At 42.8% G+C, this 22,221-nt stretch overlaps 2 protein-coding genes across 9 annotated transcripts in view; both read right to left on the bottom strand.

Annotated features, from left to right (window-relative positions):
• Nucleotides 1-709: 709 nt before the first annotated feature.
• mki67 (marker of proliferation Ki-67) lies at nt 710-11,531 on the bottom strand. Its single transcript, XM_084343238.1, has 17 exons — nt 11,345-11,531; nt 10,672-10,774; nt 10,166-10,247; nt 9,792-9,907; nt 9,099-9,168; nt 8,924-8,999; nt 7,894-8,565; nt 7,515-7,747; nt 6,779-7,394; nt 6,540-6,655; nt 6,176-6,353; nt 5,929-6,072; nt 4,718-5,436; nt 4,369-4,414; nt 4,149-4,232; nt 2,959-3,780; nt 710-2,667 (listed from the first exon to the last, which is right to left on the bottom strand). The coding sequence occupies exons 2-17, from the start codon at nt 10,758-10,760 to the stop codon at nt 836-838; spliced, it is 5,895 nt and encodes a 1,964-aa protein (XP_084199364.1). The 5' UTR covers nt 10,761-10,774; nt 11,345-11,531; the 3' UTR covers nt 710-835.
• Nucleotides 11,532-13,385: 1,854 nt separating this feature from the next.
• Nucleotides 13,386-22,221, bottom strand: part of raraa (retinoic acid receptor, alpha a) — a 148,718-nt gene continuing 139,882 nt past the window's right edge. For all 8 annotated transcript variants that reach the window (XM_084342661.1, XM_084342663.1, XM_084342665.1 and 5 more), the window contains 5 exons: nt 17,041-17,201; nt 16,736-16,912; nt 16,434-16,638; nt 16,094-16,252; nt 13,386-15,967 (listed from right to left, as the gene is read on the bottom strand). In XM_084342661.1, coding sequence (XP_084198787.1) covers nt 15,771-15,967; nt 16,094-16,252; nt 16,434-16,638; nt 16,736-16,912; nt 17,041-17,201 — 899 coding nt within the window. In that variant the 3' untranslated portion in view covers nt 13,386-15,770. The remainder of the gene's footprint in view (nt 15,968-16,093; nt 16,253-16,433; nt 16,639-16,735; nt 16,913-17,040; nt 17,202-22,221) is intronic.

Genomic DNA, 22,221 nt, shown 5'->3' with positions numbered 1-22,221 from the left:
TTAATATGCCAATGCAATTAAAATACCAGTCTGAAAAGTTTTTTGAGAGACATGAAAGTGGTAACAAATATACAATAACAGAATGCTCATAGACACCAACTCTGGTTGTTGAGGTTTAACTCGAGGATTGACTGTAGTATGCATCATTAGTAAATCTTGAATAGCTCTGGAATTTTCAATAAAACCCCATCATCCAGTTCCCAAATCACACTTTCCTGTATCACTCTTTTACTTGTTCCTCCCAGAAAATGTTTAACTACTGTGGCTATTATTTTTTAACTTACAGAAACCAGACATGGACCAAATCTGAGTTGCACATGACAGAAAATGTAATGCCAGTCACTTCCTGTCACGTCTTCCAGCACTTCATGTAACTGAGTACAAAGTTAAATTGACCAGATCCCAATCACCAGAACTGTATCTGTACCAACAAGCTACATACAGTAAAGGCTTCAGGTGTGAGCACTTCTACAATGTCTTTCAAATCAGTTAGTTAACACCCCAGTCATTTTCGCCCCACATGTGGATGCACAGTACAGACATGCTTGGAAATAAAGACAAATTCACACCAATTTTTGAGAACAAAAAAAATTTAATTACCACTTTTTTAACCATAAAAATATTTGCAAAGTAATGAAGTCATGAATAACATACAACTTGTCACGAACAAGACTCCCTGCTGCATCGAACAAAAAACAAAACACAAAAGCAGTGCATAATTTTCAGTCTATAAAACTACTTTTTAAAATGCCATACAATTTATAAAAATTCCAGGTACAAAAAGATTTTAAAAGAAAATAAGTCATTGCGATTAAGATTATGTACACAAATGTTTTTATTTCTTTGCTGATCTTCCTCTTCTGGTTTTTGGCTGTGTCTCGGCCTCAACACTTGGTACCTTGCTCGTGGTCTCCTCTTTGTCAGCGGTGACATCAGCGATCTTTGCCCCTCGCCTGGCTCTCTTGGCGGGCTGAGCTTTGACAACCGTTTCTGAGAGATCCTTCTCTTCAGTTTTGCTGGCATCCTTTGACACATTTTGGCTTTCGGTGTCAACTTGGTCTCCAAGTTTAGACTTCCTACCTCGAACTGCCTTCACAGGTGTTGGTTTTGGAATCTCAAAGACGTCAACCCCAGTTTTCCACTTGACAGACCTTTTGGACTTTTTTGTGTCTTCCTCAACAGCACTGCTTGCGTCTTCAGTGGGCTCTGCCTGGTCACTGGTCACCGTGACATCATCTGCTGTGGGCTTTGCTGCTGCCCGTCTTCCCCTTTTGGTTGGCTCTACGGAGGCTGGTGCAGACTCTGAAACCAGGGTTGTGGATTCTGTATCGTTCTCCTCAGAGGGAAGAGCTGCACCTCGACGCGCTCTCTTGGCTGGAATGACCTGTGAAACCTCTTTTTTCGCCCCCCTTGCCCTGCTAGCTTTAACAACTGGAGCATCTGGCTCCACATTACTCTTCTCTTCAGTCTCTAGCTCATGGTCAGGTTTTTCCTCTGGTACCACAGCAGTGACTTCAACCTCATCAGCAACTTGTTTTCCTCTCCTTCCACGTTTGGGTTTATCTGTAGAGCTGGCAGCAGGGACCTCTTGGACCTCAGTGGATTCGACAGGAGTTTCGCTCTCAGCGTCTTGTTTTGCTTTACGTCCTCCTCTTCTGGATTTTGCAGCCACAGTAGCCTGTTCAATCACCTTCTCGGGCTCAGCAACAACTGGAGCTTCAGCCTCCACTGGAACAACCTTTTCAGTAGTTTGGACTTCTTCACTTGGTTCTTCATGGTCTTGCTCTGCCTTCCTGGTTCTCCTTCCCTTTTTAACTGGCTCCTGGGATTTAGTAGTCTCAACTGAAGTAGTCTTGTCATCGTTCTCCAGCTTCTCTTCTTCCTGTCTGGCATTTCTTCCCCTCTTTGCCCTGACTGGAGGCTGAGACTCCTGCTTGGTCTCCACAGTGACACTGTCGTCTGCCACCTCATTTTGTTCAACAGTATCAGCTTTTGTCTTTCTACCTCTTCTGGGTTTTCCAACAGCAGGAATGGACTTCTGAGGTTCAGGATCTGCTGTAAGAGGTTCTTCACTCACAACTTTCTCTGGTTGAAGGGGCTCAACAGGTGTTTGTTTAGTTTTTCTTCCTCTAACAGGCTTCACAACAGCTTCGTCTGCAGGAGGTGCACATTCAAGTTCTTCTTGATGGGTATTTTCTGTTGAAGTCTGGTCACTCTCAGCTTCAGTAGAAATCTCAGTTACCGGTGTTTCCACAGCCTTCTCTGGTTCCATTTCAGGTTGGACATTGGAGGTGCATTCTTGAGACTTAGCATTTCTGCCTCTTGTTGTTTGTCTAACAGCGGGTGGTGCTGTAGCTTCAGTTTTCTTCCCTCTTCTTCCTCTGACTGGAGCAGAGACGACACGATCTTCAGGGTGTTCTGGCACATCCTGTTTATCCTCAGCTGGTTTAGATTCCACCACTTTCGCCCTTCTGCCGCGAACAGATTTTTTCTGAACTATAGCTGCATCAATTTCTGGTTCTTTGCAAGTTGCCGTCTCCACTTTAGGTAAACTTTCGTCTGAAGGTGCCTGGGGAACAGTTTCCATGGCATCTGAAGATTTATTTTCATCACTTCCACTGGGCACCACCTCCAGTTGGTCACTGCAGACTTCATTTGCATCAGATTCTAAAATAAAACAGATTGTTTTTAGATTTAAAGTGGCAGAGAATTCACTATCAACAGTTAAACAGTACATTAGTCAGGATTTGAGTTTTTACCAATGAAAATCTATGACCCTTTCATTAATATTGTAAAACACTAAGGGAAAAATGGATCAAACTGTACCTTAATGCACAAAGCATATACTTTCATTAGCACTTGTTTGTACAGAGCTAACTCAAATTGATCAGATTCCCTTACTTTTAAGTGATTTCAGTTCAAACCAAAAACACAAAAGCAGAAACAATAAAAACCAACCTTTTGCCATGTCAGCTTGGGGAACATCATCACGATCAGTAGAGGGCACATCTTGCTGCTCTGGCACCGACTGTTCAGGTTGTTTAGTTTTCCTCCCTCGCTTGGGCTTCAACACAGCCTTCTCCACTGGTGCTGCACTGTCATTTGCTTCATGGTCAACATCAACTGGGGGACTCTGTTCACTCTCGGGCTCTGGCACCATTTCAGTTTCAATGGCAACCTCCTGGACAATTTCAGCTTGATCATCAGAAGCTTTTTTGGCATTTCTTCCTCTTCTAGGTTTAGCTGCAATTTTGGAAGGCAGACTTTCCTCTGCTGCGGGCTCAACATCGTTGCTCTCAGTGGTCTTTGCATTTCGGCCTCTTGTCGTTTGTCTAACAGCAGGTGGAGCTGTAGCTTCGGTTTTCTTGCCTCTTCTTCCTCTGACTGGAGCAGAGACGACAGGATCTTCAGAATGTTCTTCTGCCTCCTGGTTATCTTCCGCTTTAGATTCAACTGTTTTTACCTTTCTGCCGCGAACAGATTTCTTCTCCACTTTAGGTTGTTCTTCAGGTACAGCCTCATCCACTGCAACAACTGTACGTTCTTCGGGTACAGCCTCATCCACTGCAACAACTGTACGTTCTTCGGGTACAGCCTCATCCACTGCAACAACTGTAGGTTCTTCGGGTACAGCCTCATCCACTGCAACTGTAGGTTCTTCGGGTACAGCCTCATCCACTGCAACAACTGTAGGTTCTTCGGGTACAGCCTCATCTGCTTTATCCAGTTTGGGTTCTTCCACAGGTACATTTTCATCAACAACTTCATTGGCATCCGCTTCTAAAGTAAGACAAAAGGAAGAAGAAATAGCTGCTTTTTTAACTGTTGGAATTCTTGCATCAATTTCCAGATATGTTTTGACAGTAGATTTACATAGCACGCACACAAAGATCAAACCTTCCTCAATGCTTTGGGTGAGTTCTGAACATTTTGTGTGCTTAAAAGTGACACTTAGTAGTGAAGATAACCTGAATGTCCTACATTTAAGTTTGTGCCATGGTGCTTTCAGAGTCAGACATTTTTTTGCTAGGATAACAGACTAAACACTTAGATTTTTTACAGCAGACTTTTCTTTTCTTACGATAGATCAGTATGCAGAAAAAAGTATTTAGAACAAAACAAAAAGGAATTAATATCAGTAAACTTACCCTTTTCCATTTCAACTTGGGGAACATCATCAACCACATCTGATGGCACATCATCTTGTGGCTCCTCACGGGCAAAGTCTAGCTCTATACAAGGGCAGAAGGCAAAACCACAACAATAAATCAGTTCATCATAATAATGTAACTTATATACCCAACATACAAGTAGTGTAATTTCTCACTCATCGAACAATATTCTTAGTAAACTTAAGAACCAACTAACCTTTTGCAACATCTAGACCACAATCCTGAGGATTTTGATCTTCAACCTAAAAATAAAATGAAAAATCATTTAGACAACAAACACTCAGTTTGAAATAATGTAAACCAAACAAACACAAATGTCTTGAAAGTTAGATTTCATGAAATTTAATATTGTCAGTATGTGGGTACACAAACAATACTGGGATATTACAATAAATTGTTGATTTATGTCCCTACAAAACCTTTTTGTTGATTAAAGAAAATTAAATAAAGAAGGTAAATGCAGCTGCAGGGCTGCATGAACACCATCTGGCACCGTTTAAACTCTTAACCAAAATCATTCGTCAATCAAATGACTTCCTTATTACCTTCTTTGTCTCCAGTTGTTCTACGGAAACAGGCAGTGGCTCCTCCATGGGCTCTTCAAGTCCCTCAAAGTCTTCTACTGGTGCATTAGTAGTCGTCATGTCAGTCATTTCAGTCATTTCAGATGGATCTTCAGATTCTTCCATATGTACTGGTGCATCAACAACTTCATCACCAGCCTCTGGAGCTTTGGGAGTTTCCAGAAGTTTTGCTTGAACGTCTTCGAGAGGCTCAGTCTCCCATTGTGGCGTCTCGAAAATTTGCTTCACACCAGTAAGGCATTCTTGTACCTTAGGTTTCTGCTTCAGGGTTTTCAGAATGTTTCCTCTTAAGTCCTCAACAGGCTCAGCTTTCTGTCTTGGGGTCTTCATGATCCTCTTCACACCAGTGAGACACTCCTTCTGTTCAGGCTTCTGCTTGGGAGTTTTCAGAAGTCTTCCTCTCAAATCCTCAACAGGTTCAGCCTTCTGTCTTGGGGTCTTCATGATCCTCTTCACTCCAGTAAGAGCCTCTGGTAATTCTGGCTTCTGTTTGGGAGTTTTTACAGAGGTCGTCTTCACATCTGTGCACTCCTCTTCTCTGGGACCATCAGAGGGAGTCTCCTCGGCAGGGACATCACAGACCAAGCTAGATTCTTGATCCCCATCAAGGAGGCGTCTGACAGCCTCACTGTTGTACCTTCCGTCTTTCACTGTGCTCAGTGGTGACACCATCATTTCATCTGTAAAATATGTCAAGTTATATTATTAGATAATGTAATTACTCAACCGACTTAATCTAACAAGTCCTTTAGCCTTAGGGCACAAACATGGTCCACGTAAGTACAAAGACACAAACAGCTGGCCCAAACATGCAACTGTACCATGCGCATTCTTATGAACAGATAAGATCAGAATGTTTACATGACTTCAGTAGTAAACCAACATGGCATCTGTGCAGGAATGTGTACTGCTGTGCATATGGCACAGAAGGAAGAGAAAAAGAAATAGACAAAGAGAGAAGAGGTGACAAAGCCTCATAAATACGCTGACACATTGACATATTCAGTTAAAGCTTCGTCAAACTGGTAAGCCATGGCTGTTTTGAGCACTTCATGCTATAGCGCCAGCTTAAAGTATCTGCATACTTGCAGGGACTATGTTTGAGCCCTTAGTGATTATGCAGAATACAGATTTCATGCTTTTCTCCTCTCCAAACAATATAAACACTTTACCTGGCTCCTCTGGTGTGTTCAACACTGATGGTTCTACAATGGATGTGCCCAGAGCTCCCACTGGTGTCTTCGTGGCATTGTTCTCATTGATCACAGATCTCATCTTCCTTACATTTAGAGGAGTTTTATACATTTCAGAAATTCCTAAAAACACAATGCACAATATGATTAGGTACAATATTGAAGTCCAACATACATTACCAAAAATAAGTGTTGATAACTGTAAGGATGGAAAAGGCGTAATTACCAGTCAAGTCCTCATCCATTTTCATGTTCTTTTTAAGGAGTGCAATATTGGTGATCAGTCTTGGTGCAGCACCGGTTGGATGCACAACATTTTGTTTGTGAGCTCTACCCACAACAATGGTAACAGGTGAATTTGCATGTCCAGTGCTGACATGGCCTTTGAGTTTTCTTGCAGGGGTCTGAAAGATAAAAGGACAGTTACTGCAGTTTTCAAATGGTAACCATACTAACATCACAACAAGAAATAACCCTATTACAGTAAGAGATGATGTTCAGCATGAGTAAACAGTAAGTAAGATGTTAAGTATCTAATGTAATCTTCACTAAAAAAGGGTCCTGTATTGAGGAACAGGAATATTGTTTACCTGGAGTTTGGACAAAGTCTTCTTCATCATCTTTTTGGGGACTGCCGTTTTAGCTGGAGCAGCCACTTGAGCCTTAGCTTGCCCAAATTTCACCATGTCTGCGTAGGAATTCATGGCTGAAAGGAGAGCAAAAAAAGGAGGAAATTAACTCAGAAATTGATCATAAAGTGCATGGACCAAAGGTAAGATTTCTAATATAAAGATATACAGTATATCATGTATTTCAGGGTCCAACATACCTCTGATAGATGCCCGTGAAATGCCACTTCTGCGCATCACTTTTACAGCACTCTTTACAATGCTCTTCCGTGAGGTGCTCTTCATGCTCTTTCTCTTCAGGGGTATTTTAGGAGTTACAGTGACCAAAGGCACCTGATCATTAACGAAACCTTCAGCAATTGGAGATGGTGTGCTGATGCGTGACACAGAGAATCGCCCTTGTACTGTGGGGGTCTTTTTAATGGCCTTAGGAGTTTCCATTTTGTTTGCAGATGCAGCCTTGGGAGAGGGGGACCTGGATTTTGGAGACTTCTTTGCAGGGGTTGCTGCCTTGGGAGAAGGAGACTTGGATTTTGGGGACTTCTTTGCAGGAGTTGCTGCCTTAGGAGAAGGAGACTTGGATTTTGGAGACTTCTTTGCAGGGGTTGCTGCCTTGGGAGATGGAGACTTGGATTTTGGAGACTTCTTTGCAGGGGTTGCTGCCTTGGGAGAAGGAGACTTGGATTTTGGGGACTTCTTTGCAGGGGTTGCTGCCTTGGGAGAAGGAGACTTGGATTTTGGGGACTTCTTTCCAGGTGATGGAGTCTTAGGTGAAGCCTTCTTGGCACTTGGTGATTTCTTAGGTGAAGGATGCTCCTACAAAAGCAAAAAAACAAAGAAGCAAGCAAAAAAAGATCAATTTTAAAAGAACATTATGTAAGGGGGAACAATTCTGTTCGGTCAAACTTGAGTCATCCTTGTCCACTAAAGTCTTACCTGGAGCAAGCCAATGACTGATGCTCGTCTAAGTAGTGATTGTTTGGGTCGATACAGAGACAAGCTTCTCCTGGGAGTGGCTCCCTTGCGTAACGGAGAGTCAGGAGGCAGTCGTTTGTCAAATAACTCCGGACTCAGTTGCCCGCCAAAGGAAACCCGTTTCCTCTTCATTTGTGGTGTGGGCAAGTCGGCTGCAAGTTCTCCGCTTTTGCGTTTCTTGGACGTCTCTTTTACTAATAAATGAATTGAAAATGTGATTATACATTAAAAACAACCAAATATTTCTTAAACATACTGTTTAATACAAGTTATTTCTGTAATTCGATAACAATGGTAATACATTTGAAGAGAAACAATATAGTATTACAATATTTATTACCTTTTTCAACCTTTCCTGAGTTCTTTGGTGATGCCTTGGTTTTGGGAGAAGTCACTGCTTGCTTTTCTTGTTCCTTGGACACTGCAGGTTTGGTTGGTGTGGCCTCCTTGCTTCTCCTCCTCACAGGTGACTTGGGTGTTTGAGTGGAAACTTTCTCAATAACCTCACTCGCAGTAAACCTCTGAGGAGGTGAACGATTTCTCTTCTGGGGTGACATTGCCTCAGACTTGGCACCATTTCCAGCTTCGGGTCCGGCCATCACAGTAGAAGGAACCTCAAAGGACTTCCTCTGCTTCTTAACTGACTTTGGGGTCCCATTGCCCATTTTTTCTGCCTCCTCCTTTGTTTCATCAGCTCCAGAAGAGACTTTAGCTTCATCCTTCTTAGGAGTGCTTTTGTCTTCTGAGGAAATTACAGGTTTTCCACCACTTTTTCTGACTGAAACAGGTTTCGGGGTGCAAAGCTTCGAGGTAGGCGTTTGAAGCAGACTGACAGAAGATTTGCGTGGGGTCTTAACATCCAGAGATTTTTTGATCATTTGATACAGATCGTTGAAGGGGGAGGCGGTCTTGTTTTGCAGCAGGCCATCGTCCTCCTTGGCCTCCACCTCCACAGTTTTCTCCAGAGATCGTTGGATGTTGTCAAGGTTAGTACCATCTTTTAGATGAGGGTCTAAAATAGAGCCAAAAATAAAACATAAAAAAAAGGCTTGTACACTTCATAATGCAAGGGCTGCGAAACCATTTTCACTTATCTGTCAGATGTTTACCATACTGAGCTAAATGCACAAACAACAACCACAAAGACTTATAATTTGAGACGGCTCCTCAAATTCATTGTTCTGGTTACATAGAAAATTCATAGCAATGACTTCCATCTCCATTTTTAAAACTACTTGATAAAATATTTAATTCCATCATGTTTAATCATCTGCAAAGGAAACACCAATTCTGTGAGTTCACCGACTGTAATTGTGCAACATTATCTTCAACTACAGCTAATTCACAAGAACACTATCACGTAGTCTCACCAGTGGACACTTCAGAGATCCTCTTCCCTCCTGTTTCAGTGGTGACAGTGTCCCCCACTTGCTGATCTTGAAGAACCTAGGCGTGGGAAACTTTCATTAACACAGCAGCAGTGAAGGCAAAGTCAGGATGTTGGGATGGCTGCAGTGCTAGTGATAACAAATAATCGCAAATTACCTTGAGGCTTTCAGTTTTGCCTCCTATGGAAGACCTCTTCTTTGGTGTGGGTGCTGGAGGGTACTCAAACCTGAAATGACAATCAGCAGAAAACAGAAGTAGAACTTCATTTACATATGTCATTGAAATGCCAACGTTACCATTCCCATTGCATCTGGTATATATGCCATTTAAATACATTCTGTTTGTACTTAGATTTCATGTCCCTTTAATGTGTACTTGGAAGCACAGGTAAAACTATCAATGAAAACCAAACACGATGTATGTCGGGATACAAAATTGTAGAACTCTTGATTCTTGTACAGACAATAGAGACAACATTTGTAAGTTGTGACAGATACTTTAATGACACATTGTGTTAAGTCTGGTGGTAGAAGATTATGCTCAAGTCTGTAAATAACTGAGTGGATCGTGAAATTCAGATGAAGTAATTTCTGTAAGTGTTCCGTTTTGTCCATTGGTCATTCCTTCTAGCAAGTGTAGACACACTGTACAGAGTACAGCAACAACTTTTGTTTATTATTTAAATGTATCACGTTAGCACTTTGCATAAATATTTGCTGATAAAATGTACCTAGCTAAAAATTGTGTTCCAATTTAATTATTTTTTTTAAATCAATGCACTTGATACTGAAAGTAATAGTAAGGAGGTAGAGGCAGTAAAAATGGTAAATTGTTTCTCATCAAACTCACCTGAAAGAACGGTCAATAATAGTTATCACATCTCCATGCTTCAAACGCTCAGACTGTTGCAAAGCCTCTCCGTTGACACAAGTTGGATTCACGGAGCTCAAATTTGTCAAAACGACCTGAGAGAGACAAAGATTAAAATTATATCAAACACACTCCCTCGAAGTGAAGAATACTGTGTCAGCCAGGCTTTTTCTGCCATCTAGGTCAAGATTTCCCACAGTGAACCCACAAGTGCTTTGAGAAATGAGACTTTTTGTTGACACTGGAACATATACATAAACACAATTATTCAAATACAATTCCTCATTATCCCAGATATCCTTTAAAGTTGAAACACTGGAGTTAGCGTGGTCATGTTCAGCATGTGTCATTACCTCTTTATTTTCATTCAAGTCAATCCTGCAATGCTCCTTGGAGACTTGAGGAAGCTGAATACGAATATCGCAGTCCGGCTTCCTGCAAAGATCACAAAGAAACATGCGTCAACAAAACAGACATGTTACGTGGATCGTCACAAGGTTTTCAGTAGTGCTTGTTAATGAGTAGTGAATGAAATCTTCATGGGTCCAAAAGTAAAGTGAACCTGTGAACTGGAGGTACTTCATGTATGTACAAGAGCACACATGCGTTTAAATTTCTGACGTCAGGAGCAGATGGCCCGCCTCCAAACTAAAGGGTTTTTATAGCACCTCTGTCAACCCCAACACGAGGCTGCTCATAGTAAATGCTGGCTTCAACATAATGTGTGTATTTGCTTAACAGATATGCGAGCTAAAAACAATAGTGCAGTCGAGGTATAACAAATGAAAGGAGGTGATTTAATCTGTGAACATGACCTGGCAAACATTACACTGACAAAAATTCATTTTACTGCTCTCACCTCCCAAACAAGCATGTTGCAGTAAGAGGAAACTCAGTCCCATCTCCTCCACTCCTCTTAATCACGACTATCTTTCCGTGCAATGGCATTTTCGTAACGTTACCTGGGAAAGTAAGCAAACCAAGTGTCAAATCTGAGTGTTAGCTAAACAAAAAACAACAACGTCAAGAAAAAATTTGGAAACCAAATGTGAATTCTTAAAAGAGTAACGTTTAAAAAAAGCATTTTAGAAACAGGAAACAAACTAAAAGGGAAGATGTTTGCGAAAATACAGCATTTCTATGCTTGACGATGCTTCACCAATATCACATTTACTTCACGTTAGTTGACAATAGGTATATCATTGTTTTTAATCAATACTGCGTTTTAACGCCGACATTTTCGACGTTATCGTTACAATTCGACTCAGAAGATCACGGTTAAGAAACATTAACGTTAAAACACACTGCTGACAATTCAGCGTGACCCCACGTGTAATGTCGCCTCGATAATAGCGATATACTTTTGTCAGACATGAACTATTGTTGCAGAAATGGCTCGAGAATAGCGACTACTGAACAAAACAAGATGCGTTTTCCGTTGAAACATGTCACTTAACGTTAGCTAGCTAAAACATTAATATGTGGCCATGGTCGGACCGACTGAAAAATATTTCTATGCGTTGTAGCCTTACCTGGAAGTCTTTTCAAAGACACGTCAACTTCTGGCAATCCATAAACCGGGATGTGGCGAAGAGGAATTTTACTATAATGTCATATCAGACTAAAAGTAACCTACCGTACACTACAATGTACATCGACGAATGGCTAACGGAAGCTAACATGAGCAGCAGTCATTTGTTGCCTCTCGCCTCTTCCACAGAGGTGTGTAGTATCACTCCGCCATACTATACATACTGTAATTGAAAGAGACACACGGGTTAACTCGTGTTTTGGGGTACAATAGATGTATTTTTGTGTTACTGTGTTTTTAAAGTTCTATGTTGTTGTCTGCATCGAGTGTAACTGTCATTTACGTAAAGGGGACTATTTTGTTTACGAATCTGGCGGAACAATTTCACTTCGGCAAAGGGACACTGATTTGAAAATGTTTGAAATTCCGCGCGAAGGACTGTGATTGGTTAACACGTCACTGTCTCAAAAAGAGGGCGGGGCATAGGACTTAGAAATTATTGCAGAGCCGAGACTAGACAGTTTTTATCCCTGAGCTTCTTCAGAGAAACCAGTTATGGCATTTCTATGTTATCTAGAGATTTAAAAAATATATGATAATAATTAAAAGAATAATTCTCATTTTGTTTCCAATTTTTGTAAGATTTGTTAAATATATTTTCAGAAAAACCTCAGCAAGCTCCACTTGAATGGATCTTCAGAAACAGCCACACAAATCCAGATTAACTGTCAGATGGTTTATAGCTCTGTATAGTCTGATCTGTAATGTGTACTGTTTCTGCTATGAATGTTTGTGATCAATGTTTATAGGACCATACTTAGCATTATATGCTCTTAGAATTAGTCTGTTGACATGTGGCTTATAGGAAAACACCAATTTTGTCCCAATCACTTTTTAAAAGCATAATTTGTGCAAAATAGCTTGCACCAGGAAATATTAAATAACAAATGAGAAAAAATGCTTTGCTCTCCATCAGCACCTTGCACTTGAAACTGGCTGCTGTTGATTCAGGGGTGAAATAAAACAAAAATGTAACCCAGGACAGTAATCTACCTGGGGCCTGTTTGAAAGCCTACAACATAGGCAGGAGAACTGTTTCCATTCAATAGATAATAGATGTAATCAGCATACAATGTAATATCCATATAAGTGATGTGAATGATCTACTCTGACCGCATACTTTACATTGCCTAAAATTGCATGTGCGGAAGACTGTTTTAAAAAAAAGTTTTTCATCCAAGCCCTTATGTCTCCAACACATATGTGTGTGTCTGTGTCTAACCCAGGCCTGTTCTGAGAGGTAGAGAGCTCCTCAGTCCTTTCTACTGTTATTTTTAAAGTGTGTCTGTGTAACTTTTGCTAAACAGTGGCCACTGTGGCCACAAGTGATGATTACAGGATAATGGCAATTGCTAAAACAAAGTATCATAAAGTCGATAAAATCACACTATAATGCCATTTATACAGCAATCTATCCAAAGTTAGCTAACATTAGCCACTATCAACTACTGCTCACACCAGATTGACTAATGCTGTCGGTGCAAAACCTGTGAGAGTGGTGATTTGAGCACAGGCGCGTTCGACTGCTTATGAATTCAACTTTTACTAGGAAGAATGTGCTAAACTGAAAAAAGGAGAATTGTTCAATCAACTTAAAATTACCTCAATTGGTGACATACAAATGAATTAATTTGTTTAACTTTAACCTAAACTTACTGCTGATTTTAATTAAGGTCACTGTTGTGAAGATTCCTGGTTTGATATTTATCTAGTGGGTGATGGCAAATATCTGACACTGACTTTAAATGTTAAGAGTGACTGGGGAAAATCAGAAGGCAGACACTAACATATTTATTCATACTTTCATGAAGCCTTGGAACGTCCTTTTGTGTGTGCGGCTATAGCAAAGCATTGCAGAGATTGATAACGAGGATTCACAGAACTTCTTATTCCATGGATATGAGGTATAAAAACCTACTGAGAACAATCCTGTGGCAGAGCATGAAAAGAATGAAACATGGGAATAACACAAACACATTCAATAATTATTAAATGTTGGTTTTATTTTTGATCTTTTTTTGTTGTTTTGTCTTTTTTTTCCAAAGTCGCTTGATAATCTTGACAAAATTGCAACATATTCCATACTTCTCAAACTGACGCTGTGTCTGTTGCTATTCCAGATTAGCTGTGGAGGGAAAAGTTGTGCGCTGTTCTGGACAGGTGAAGTCCTAAATGATGAAAGCAGCTTTGACCGTACAAATTAAAAAAAAAAAAAGAAAAGAAAACATGAACGACTCAGAGAGACTCCACACTGGCATCCTATGTCGTAACGTGGCGGGGGTCAGGGTCGGTGTCTCTCTGCAACGTGTCCTGGGTCTGCCAGGCCTAACAAAACATGAGTGACTGAAGAAAAACTCAGGGGCTCAGTAGCAGAAGTGTGTGTATGTGTGCATCTGTGACAGGAGGGTTAGGATGTGCAGCACAGAACATATACAAAGAACAGGCCAAGCACACAAAATGATTCCTTCCTGAGACATTGGCGTGTGTACAGTAACGATGGTCTAGATGACGTGTGTGTTGTAACGGTGAAGGCGTTTTGGCGTAAAGTGAGTCGCAGGGTGCAAGGTTGCTCTGGATCCGGCAAAAAGTCACATGTCTGTTTTCTACCACAGGTTGCCAGGGGGAGATTTGTGAGGACTTAGTTGACAAACATCACATTTGGGACCTTCACTTGCCTGACCACTGACAGAGCAGAGGGATCACTACAATCTAGTCTTTTCCCATCCACTACAGATTATCGATCCATTCAGAGACTACTGAGAATCACGTGTGTTTAATACAGTGTGTATGTACACCATTCTTCACATTTTAACTCTCTTTGAAGCTGAGCTGCCGGAGCGCATGAGCGGCGTCCAGCTCACCATTTTTCAGAAAACACCATCTCTTTCTGCTACATGGCCAAAAAAGCTATGCCCCGACTGGAGTGCTACTTTGTTATCTACTGTATGTAAAAAACATGTTTTTAAAAGTGTAGGGCGGGGGGAGAGAGGTTGAAATCGTTTGTGACAGCCACATTCTGAACAGCCAGTGATTGGTTAAGGGCCTGTCCAGTATTTAGTAGGACACAAAACATGAAAGAACTTCCTTCAGTAAAATGTGCTCAAAATGTCTTTTTCTTGCATCACAAACCTATAAACAAAAACACATAAAAGGTATTCTTAAAAAAAAAAAAAAAAAAAAAAAAAAAATCAGGTGAAGCCTAAAACTCTTCATAGTTTTAAAGAAATGAATACAGCTTATATACACAAACTCAAAGGCTACTTAAAATACACCTTAATAATGAATCTTCATTAATTTGATTTCTTGAAAGGACCTGTGACCATATCATACAACCGAGTTCATACAATCATTTTTTTTCCATTCTCTTGGAAGCAAAAAAAAAAAAAAAAAAAAAAAAAAAAGAAAGAAAGAAAGAAAAAGGAAAACAAATCCAACCTGGAATAGTAGGTGATATTCATCGCGACTTGTTTTCTGTGCACATTTGTGTGTGTGTGTGTGTGTCTGTATGTGTTTGCATGTGTAGACTGGAGAGAAAATTTTCAACATCTTTTGCTTCGCGTTAATTAGAATAATGTACAAATGTGATAAAACTGAAACGTCTCTCTCAATACTCTCGATGGGTATGAAAAAGATTCAAACAGTGAAGGAGTACAACAATTTCTAATCTCAGAAAACATGTCCTCGTTTCAACCTGCCGTTCTGTTTCTGGACATGTCGATCACAATAGTTCCTTAACTTTTTCTATATATATTTATATATCTTTTGTACGAAATCTGTTTTTTTTTTTTTTTTAAGTTGGAAAAAGAGAAAAGACCCAGAGTCTTTGAGGAGGGGGGGTCTTTTGACGAGTCCCAAACTTGCAGTCTGCCTCGGAGTACAACAAAAAAAAGTGTCTGGTGTTTGTCAAGTCAGTCTTTATGCATCGTCCTTGTTCATACATTTGTCCCACGGTGCCCCACCCGCTCTCGGTTCCATTCCAAACTAGTCTCCACTGCGTCCAGATCTGTTTCCATGAGTCTTTTGGAGGAAGGTGGAGAGGGGAGGAGCAGCGGTGGAGAGGAGAGTGGAGGGAGAAGGAGGTTGAGTCATCAGCAGTGTTTACGGTGTGGTCTCTCGGAGGCATCCTGTTGCCCCGGCCTGCTCCGGCCTTACCCCCCCTCACGTCAGGACGGTGGCTCCAGAGTGAGGGAAAGCAGATCAGGAGGGTGGGGATTTGTGTTGTAGCAGAGGAGAAGGTTGGCTCTGCCGGCGGTCTCCTGTGTTCAGCAGTCAGGGTCAAGGCCCCCCTCCTTCGCCCCCTCCTCTTTAGAACGTCGAGGGAGGAGACGGAGAGCATCGTGAGGAAAAATTAAAAAGGTGGGCCGCTACTACGGCGATTGTGTGGCTGGACTGCTTTGGGCAGAGCTAGGGGACAGACTCGGGCTGCAGCTGCCTGGGGGGGCACCACTGGGCCGGCCGCCTGCAGCCCCGCTTTCCAGACCTTCTGAGTTTTCCAGCATCTCCTGGATGAGAGGGGGCATGGAGCCTGGGATCTCCATCTTCAGGGTGATGACACGCTCAGCTCCTGCAGAGATAGTTGGAGAGAGAAGGAAAATGTAAACTACCAAATCTCCTCCTTCATTCATGATTTCTTTCTCTTCAACACAATGTAATATGAAGTGTGGGGCCGACACTAGTCTGGACCACGGACCTTTAGCACTGATGCTTCTCAGATCGGTGATCTTCATCAGCATCTTGGGGAACATGTGCGGCTTGTGGGGCCTCCTCCTCCTCACGTAAATCTTCAACGCCTCCAGGAGGGGCTCCTGCAGGACGTCCACCTTCTCTGCCTGCTCCAAGTCCTGACGATCTGTGGAGGAACGCACAAAGTACAGAAAAATGTGTCAAAAATCTGTCATAATCAGAGTTAGCCACTAGGTGGTGCCCCTGCTGTTTCATCCACAGACGGGACTGACACTGGACTTTGTGACAGCACCCATTTGGGTTTTTTCAGACTGTCAGCTGGCAAAGAGAATGTTCAATAAATTTACCTCCACACAGCAAACAGATGGCGCTGAGCAGCCCTGTCTCGGCATCATCCATCTCCAGGGGAAGGAGCTGGTTGGCAAAGGCGAAAACCAGGTCGGTGAGTGGACCGAAGCCGGCGTTGTGCATCTGGGTTCGGTTTAGCGTGAGTCCATCTGAGAAAGTCATGGTGTCTTGCTCTGGTGTGTAGCGTGTACAGATCCGGAGTATCTGTGGACGGCAGAGACAGAATGGGTTGTTGATTTGGTTCTTGTGTGTGGTGTTTGGAGAAATTCTGTGAAGAAAAATGCAGGGTCGCCGTTCTTACCAGGATGTCCAGACAGGCTGCTTTGAGCAGAGTGATCTGATCGGCGATGGTGAGTGTTGTGAAGCCGGGCAGCTGCTTCGCAAACTCCACTGTCTTTATGATGCACTTGGTGGAGAGTTCGCTGAACTTGTCCCACAGGTCTACGTCCAAGGACACACGTCTTTCTGAGCTGTTAGTCTGGAAGGAGGAGAAGAAGAGGGGAAAAGGTTTAGATATTTATTTTATTTTATTATTTTTGTTGCAGGGGACATAATGAACTAAAACAAATGCAGGCACACACAGATTGTCAGTGTCGTGCTACTGACCGTAGTGTATTTGCCCAACTGGCAGAGAGAGGGGAAGGTTTCCTGGTGTGCCTTGCGAACCCTGTCGATCATCTGCTCTGTGTCGGGACTCAGCACGTAGCTCTCTGTGCACTCCTGCTTCTTCTCATCCTTCTTCTTCTTGTTCCGGTCGTTTCTCACTGCTACAAGAAGCAAAGGGAGAGAGGATTAGCGTGTGTGACAGAAATCACTGAGTTCAACCTGCAGTGAAAATCAAACGTTATGTGGCCTTCATTGGATGTATAAATCTGTACAGGTCGGCACACTGAAGCACAGCCACAAGGAAAACTGAGATCAAGATTAAAGGAGAAGTCATCAGCAGGAGAAGATGCTCCCTCTGCAGCAGCAGAGCGTCACTGCATCACTTCCCTTATCCGATGCTTTAAGATAAATGTTGTGAGGCAGTGCCATCGAAGAAGCACCACAGTAATGGAGGGGGGGCCTTGAAATAATCCAATGTGGTTTCCCTCTGGGCGATCTGGCTGAGAATAGTGTGCTCACCCCAAATGACAAAAAACACTAGGCGGGGTGTTTAGCATTGGAATCCCATTACAGCCTCCATCCATTTCTCCCGGCCCATCCAGACTGGGGTGCAGTTTAGCTCTATATGTGTGTGTGTGTTGAGGGTGGGGGTGTGATGGGGTGCCACTTGATAAATAGTGGTGGTGGATGGAGCTATCCATAAGGGTGACAAATTGCCACAGCTTTCATTAGAGGTCCCGGCTAATCTAATAACATAATATGACAAATATCCCGCCTCTAATGGTTTTAAAAGGGCTCGGCTGCTGCGCCCATGCCGGAAAAAACCTTCCAGCTCTCTCTCTCTGTTATACAACACACACTCTCTCCCTCTCATTTCATTCTCACCAGTGCTCTCCTTTCAAAAATTGTATTTCTTGTGCTTTAAATCATCCCACTTTCCTAAACTCATCTCTATCGGTCCTCGCATCTCTACCTCCCCTCCAGGTACCTGAATTTCCCCCAGCCGCTGACCTGAGATCAGATTTTCCTTGTCTTAATCCCAACCTTGACCATTAAGGGTGGGAGCGCTCAGGCTGATGGGAGATCAGTGCCTGTGACAGAGGGGGCATGGCCCGGGGCCAGGGAGGGATGCACTACTCGGTGCTGCTGCTCATCCATCAGCCCGCAGACAGGCCTCCCTGCCTGGGAGAACATGAAGGGGAGGAGGAGGGAGGGGGCTGGAAGTCTGATGCTGCACTATGTTATTGCTAAGCACTGCTCGCCAAAACAAGAAATGAAGAAGACCCTGCTGTGTGGATAGAGCACGGTGATACATTATTTGTGGGTGTTTTATTTATACTCATGAGGTAGGCAAGTGTAGTAAACACAAGTGGACATGCAGCAGGAAACAGCGCAGTGACGCATCAAAAATAGTGCTTCAACAATTCATCTATTAGTTGTCTATTAACTAAATTTATACCTAACTGTTTTGATAATTAATTGGTTTAAATATTTTTTAAGAAAAAAAGGCAAAACTCTCCGATTCCAGCTTCTTAAAGGGCAACTCCACCAATTTGACACATTAAAAAGGTGCAAAATGTCACAATTTTAGTTTAAAACATTCAAAAATCAACTACAATTACCACCAGTAAGTGAAGAAATAACAGTTCTGATGTTATGTCAAAGTCTACATATAGTGTTGCAGAGGTATCTGCTGAAGTTAGCATGCTAACCAGCTAGCCCCAGGCTTGAAAACCTTTTCTCCCAGCAGTCCAAAACACCAACACTCCCAAGGTAGTCCAGCTGGCTGCACGGCTAACTGAGCTAACAAGCTAACAGTAGCTACAGTGATAGATGGATAAACTGAATAAGGTTAGCAGTTCTTCCGGTGATATGCTGCCCCTATGAATCCAACAGCTGGCCAATTTTTACGCATTGCGCCTTTGAAGTGTGTTTACTTGGGGAGTACTATTGCATGCACGAAAAATGTATTATAAAGCGTTTTGTGGCTCCAGAGGTAGCTGGGGCATGTAATCTTGAAGTGTCATTGTGGGTAATGTAGGCACCAACTTTTGAAAAGGAAGAAGAATGCGTAGAATTAAACTTCGATAATTCATTTTTAAAATGTCCATCACAAGTCCAACAGTGTTATAGGAGTGCTATGTTAGACCGGTGGACTGTGTTACAAAACCTGCCGCCTACATTACCCACAATGCCACTGACTGACTTCACTGGAGGCAATTTATCAAATTACATGCAGCTCCCTCTGGAGCCACAAAAGGCTTTATACTACTGTTTTCACACATGCAGTAGTACTCCCCAAGACCTGTAAACACTTTGATGTGGCGTTACCCTTTAAACATGAATATTTTCTTTATAACAGTTAACTGAATATCTTTGTGTTGTGGACAAAGATCAACATTTTCCACCACTTTCTGACATTATAAGGACCAAAAAACGAATCGATTAATGATGACTTTGAGTTAGTGGAGGACCGTAAGTAAGCTGCTGAACACATTTGAGCCGGTCCTGCTTGTGGTGCTGATTGGGAATCTGTGTCCTGCCTGCCATGCGGGGAGGGGTGGGTGGAGGGTGGAGGGGCTGCTGCAACACAGTCGATGTCCAATTAATTCACAAATAAAAGTGGGGCATCCCTAGCGCCCAGACATTACCCGCGCTGACAAATTGGCAGCACAATCATAAGCCGCACAACACAATTTAATGAAGTCATTAAAGAACTATTAGGCACGACTGGCGATCTGTCATGGCGAATTGCCACATGCAATAACTTGGGGGTGGGGATGGGGGGGGGGACTGAAGCGGGGGAGTGAAAATGAAAGAAATACTGCCTCGGTTTTTGTGTGTTTGCGTGCGCGTTAACTTGAAGCAATGCATCTTTCAAAATGTATTATGAGAATATGAATGCTAATGGGGGGACTTGCATCCTGGATTGTTTGCGGTTACGTGTTCATCGCATAAAAATGATTTACAAGAGCCGTTGTGTAACGTGTACAGCATACTGTGACAGCACACACACACACACACACACACACACACACACACACACACACACACACACACAGCCATCACTCAATCATTCGTTCTCATAGTGGATTTCAGCTGCAGTGTGCAGTTAATAGACAATTTCTGTTAGTGCCTCGGTGTGTATTTGTGCGTGTGTGTGTACAAGACAGAGAGAGGTGGGCAGACAGGGATAATTCGTGTGAGGAAAATTAAAGCAGTGGCAGCTCGTCCATCACACAGATTAAATTCAATGGAAAGATAAAAATGTCAATGTTCCCCTGCTCCTGCTGCTCGCAGCGCACAGCCACCGTCGACAGTGATGAAACTTTCTCCCCCTCTCTCTCTGTCCTCCAGCCTCTCTCATCCCTCCTCCCCCCGCCTGCTCTCTCAACTCCACATTTTCATTCTCACTCACACTGGGTTCAATACTCTCTCCTCTCACAGCCTTCATCTTTCTCTACTATCCTGCCTCACCGGCTGATGTTATCCTCCCCCTCGCGCTGTTCTCCATCATTTGTTGCTTCGTCTTATTTTACTTTTATTACTTTTTTCTATCGCTGAGCAACACCTTCATCGAGGAACATGTGAGCGATAGCTTTGACAGCAAGACAAAAAAGGGGGAGGTGATGATAGAGAGAGGGAGGTACTGGGGGGCTGATTTGAACTCGGGAACATAAATTCAGTTTCGGGGATTGTGCAACTGAAACAATGATCATCCCTGACGCAGAAAAAAAAAGACTCAACGCGGAGAAGTGTCAGCGGTGGGAATGGAAGTTACTTCAGTTGAAATGTGCTTCACAAATATGCTGATGGAGAATCCAGTGTTATCAACCTTTTGTTGAAATGTTTATGTTGCTGAAAGTTTTTTTTTCAAACTTGTTACTCAGAGTTATCTCATGACCTGACCTTAGTTCTGGGAACCACTGTACTATGCTAAGGTCACCGTGCGCATAAATAAGCAACACATTTTTCATGTTTCAGCCATCTTTAAATTTACTGTTGACCAACTTTGATGATTTATTCCATTGGTCTTGCTCTTCTTTGAGCACACACTGTCAGGTTGATATTAATGTGGCAGTGGGCTAACAGGCGGTCTTCTTGTAACCCCTCACTTGCTCCAAACCCCTCCCTCCTTCTGACGCCATCCTGCTTGGCATTGCCACCTGGCAGCAGGCCTGGCACTGTCGTCTGGAGCTGTCTGCCGGGCAGACACAAGGTCACCCAGACGTCCCCCGGCGCCAGCGGGGGGTCCACCTTCTGTGTGTGTGACAGAGAGTGTATGGTGTTTGAACTGAGCTGTCCGAGTGTATTTCTGTTAACTTTTTATTCATATCAGTTTGTGTTTGTCACCTTGCATTAATTTCAGCGTGTGCATGAAATTATGCACAAGCATGCATTTTTATGCGCGTGTGTGTGTGTGTGTTCTTGTGTCGGTGTGTGTGAGAGGCGGAGAGGCTCCCTGCTGGCCCCAGATGGCCAGCCTCTCCTTCCTCACCAGGCCAGACCAGCTTCACGAGCCAAAGTCACTGCTGAGGACACAAGACGAGCAATCTGTACACTCCGCACAAAATGACCACAATCAGAAAAAAGTATTTCTATTAAACCACAACCAGCCGAGCAAAGGTGGGTCGAAATCTATCCCATAATAAAATCCCCAGCCTCCACTCCATTCAGAAATCCAATTTGAGCTGCTTTTACTTGTTCAGTACCACTAAATCACCACTAGATGGCTCTCCAACTCCAGTCTATCCTCCTGTTGTGTGCTGTGGTTCTCAGTGTGTGTGTGTGTGTGTGTGTGTGTGTGTGCGCGTGTGTGTGTGTGTGTGTAAAAGAGCTGGCTGCTGTGATCCTTCTAACCATGATTAATGGCCCCATTCAAAGGTAAGGAGCTCAGAGGATAACTTCTTTTACTGTAAGCCACAGTGCTGTGGCATGGGGAGCGCTCCCTGCACTCGCTGTGCCAGAAAGATGAGGTAAATAGCGCTGTGAAGACAGAAGGCAGAGAGGGACGGAGCTATGGAGGCTGTCTGCATGCGAGTTTAAACAGGTGTGCGCCTGTGAGAGGAGGGATGCTGCACTTTCAGACTGTATATGCCTATTTCTAGTTCTATTACTGAGCATTAATCAGTATTCATGAGTCAATATATGTCCCATACACATTCTGGTGATGTAAGTGTG

The sequence above is a fragment of the Pagrus pagrus genome (genome assembly GCF_965226575.1).
Source record: "Pagrus pagrus genome assembly, chromosome: 21".
Taxonomy (NCBI): domain Eukaryota; kingdom Metazoa; phylum Chordata; class Actinopteri; order Spariformes; family Sparidae; genus Pagrus; species Pagrus pagrus.
Note: the sequence above shows the minus strand (reverse complement) of the source record. Positions and strands in the feature narration are given on the sequence as shown.